Source organism: Montipora foliosa, unplaced genomic scaffold (assembly GCF_036669935.1).
Source record: "Montipora foliosa isolate CH-2021 unplaced genomic scaffold, ASM3666993v2 scaffold_420, whole genome shotgun sequence".
In the NCBI taxonomy this organism is placed as follows: domain Eukaryota; kingdom Metazoa; phylum Cnidaria; class Anthozoa; order Scleractinia; family Acroporidae; genus Montipora; species Montipora foliosa.
Genome location: NW_027179724.1, coordinates 379749 through 381871, shown reverse-complemented (window position 1 = coordinate 381871; position 2123 = coordinate 379749). Strand labels below are relative to the sequence as shown.

At 39.9% G+C, this 2123-nt stretch overlaps 1 protein-coding gene across 1 annotated transcript; it reads left to right on the top strand.

The window, feature by feature from the left end:
• The first annotated feature begins 1288 nt into the window (after positions 1 to 1288).
• LOC137988520 (histone H2B, gonadal-like) lies at positions 1289 to 1657 on the top strand. Its single transcript, XM_068834524.1, has one exon. The coding sequence runs from the start codon at positions 1289 to 1291 to the stop codon at positions 1655 to 1657; it is 369 nt and encodes a 122-aa protein (XP_068690625.1).
• Positions 1658 to 2123: the final 466 nt, after the last annotated feature.

The window sequence follows — 2123 nt, the reverse complement described above, 5'->3', positions numbered from 1 at the left end:
GATATCATATCCGAGCTAAAGTGAACATATTTATGTTGCAGTGTGCTTCAGTAATGCAGATATTTCGAAATGAAGAGATTTCATTCATTATAAATACGGGGGTAATGTTTGGTCACGCATTCGACTACTGGCGTGATTTTGATTTTTCTGTACGATTTGAGTAATTTTTTGACGAGTGCTTATTCATTTGCCCAAACTAAACTTTACATATATTGGAAGACCTATCCTTATATAGTTAGAATCTAAAATCTTTTGGAATTCCGAGATATGGCACATGGTCAAAATGTCAATTCTTTTCACCCACCGTCGAACTCTACGTCTGAGGGCACTCTACTTTTGTTAACCGCCAAATAATTAGATTAATCCAATTTTCCTGTAATTGTGCTTTTTTGGACAAGGAAGAGTTAAGCAAAAGGTTGGTTGTATTACAACTTTTCTGCATTCAATAAATGCGACACGCGAATCGAATGAAAATGATCGATTTTCAGCCCGGTTGGGACTCGATAACTTGATGCCAGGACGTGAAATCGAAAGTGTTGTTTTTCTCGGAAATACCGAAATATTTAAGGAAAGAAAACGCATGGCGTTGTTACTTTTACTGAGGCCTACTTATATGCAAAAGTAGGGCGAATTTAAATTTTCAAGTCTTACCGGACTAAATTTGATTTTTGTGGACATTTGCTCTTAAAAGCTAATGACGTCGCTTGGCGAAACGATCGGGCGAAAATACATTTGCTTTCGAAGGCTAGGGATAAGCCACTAAAATTAGATGTATTGGAAGCGCCGGGTATAACATTGCAAAAAAAATTTTTCGTGAAACAAGAGACTTCAACGGTGCCCTATCGCAAACTTTTACTCGCTTCAACACAACACAAAGGAAACGAGGGTATAAGTCTTAAAAAACTGGGCAATTTTCACCGGCGGGTCTCAAACACAGGCTCTTTCAAACAAGCAGCGGCAACGATACCTCGACATGCAAATCTGAACAACGTTGATCCGAAGACACATCGCATCGACCAGACATGTTCGATTACACCAATTACACTGAGAAATTAGAGAACACGATACATATCACCTAAATCAAATTAAAATGTATACGCACCAGAAATTCCCACCAAATGATTTCAGTAGGATCGAAATGCACCAATGAGAATGTGTTAGTTGTGAACCAATGAAAAGTGGACAATTTCGATCCGTATGTTAATCGATCTGTAGGTCATTTTGTTATAAATAGCAATTCATTCCCTCGTTGGCATCATTCAACTCAAGTGCTACTCGAAGAAGGAAAATGAAACCAAAAGTTGTAGGAAAGAAAGGCGAGAAGAACGCAGGTAAGACCAAGGCTGCAGGAACAGACAAGAAAAGGCCAAAAACGAGAAAGGAAAGCTATGCAATCTACCTCTATAAGATTTTGAAACACGTTCACCCTGACACTGGTATCTCCTGGAAAGCCATGGGTATCATGAATTCCTTCGTCGACGACATATTCGAGCGCATCGCTGGCGAAGCCTCGCGCTTGGCACGTTGCAACAAGAAGTCAACCATCAGTTCGCGTGACATCCAGACCGCTATCAGGCTGCTCGTGCCCGGTGAAATGGCGAAACAAGCTATCAGTGAAGCTACCAAGGCTATCAGCAAGTACACCCGCAGCAAGTAAACTCACTGAATTTCCCGCCAGGAAAACCCAACGGCTCTTTTAGGAGCCACCAAATTTCAGAAAAGTGATGACCAACAAAGCAACACGAGTTCTATCTGAACTCTCAAAGGTGTTTTGATGTTTATAAATATTCCTGTGTGACCTTATCGGGCAGACGGTAAATACGTCATGTCGCATATTTGCTTTCAAAACGTTTCGTCTCTGAAAAATTCATTTTTCTCACACACCAGTAAATCCAAAACAATTTGCCCCGAAGCGGTACTTTGACAAATGCAAAATTTGCAATTATTCTACTCTATAGATAGCAATAAAATTTCGCAACAAAGGCAGTGCACTTAATATATATGTAATACAGAAATAATTTTTCGCATTAACGGCGAAGTAGTAACTCAAAAATAACTAGAACGCTCCATGAAAGCGTACACTCGGTTGCCTGTGGTACATGTTAAACAAGAATGGGTGGTAT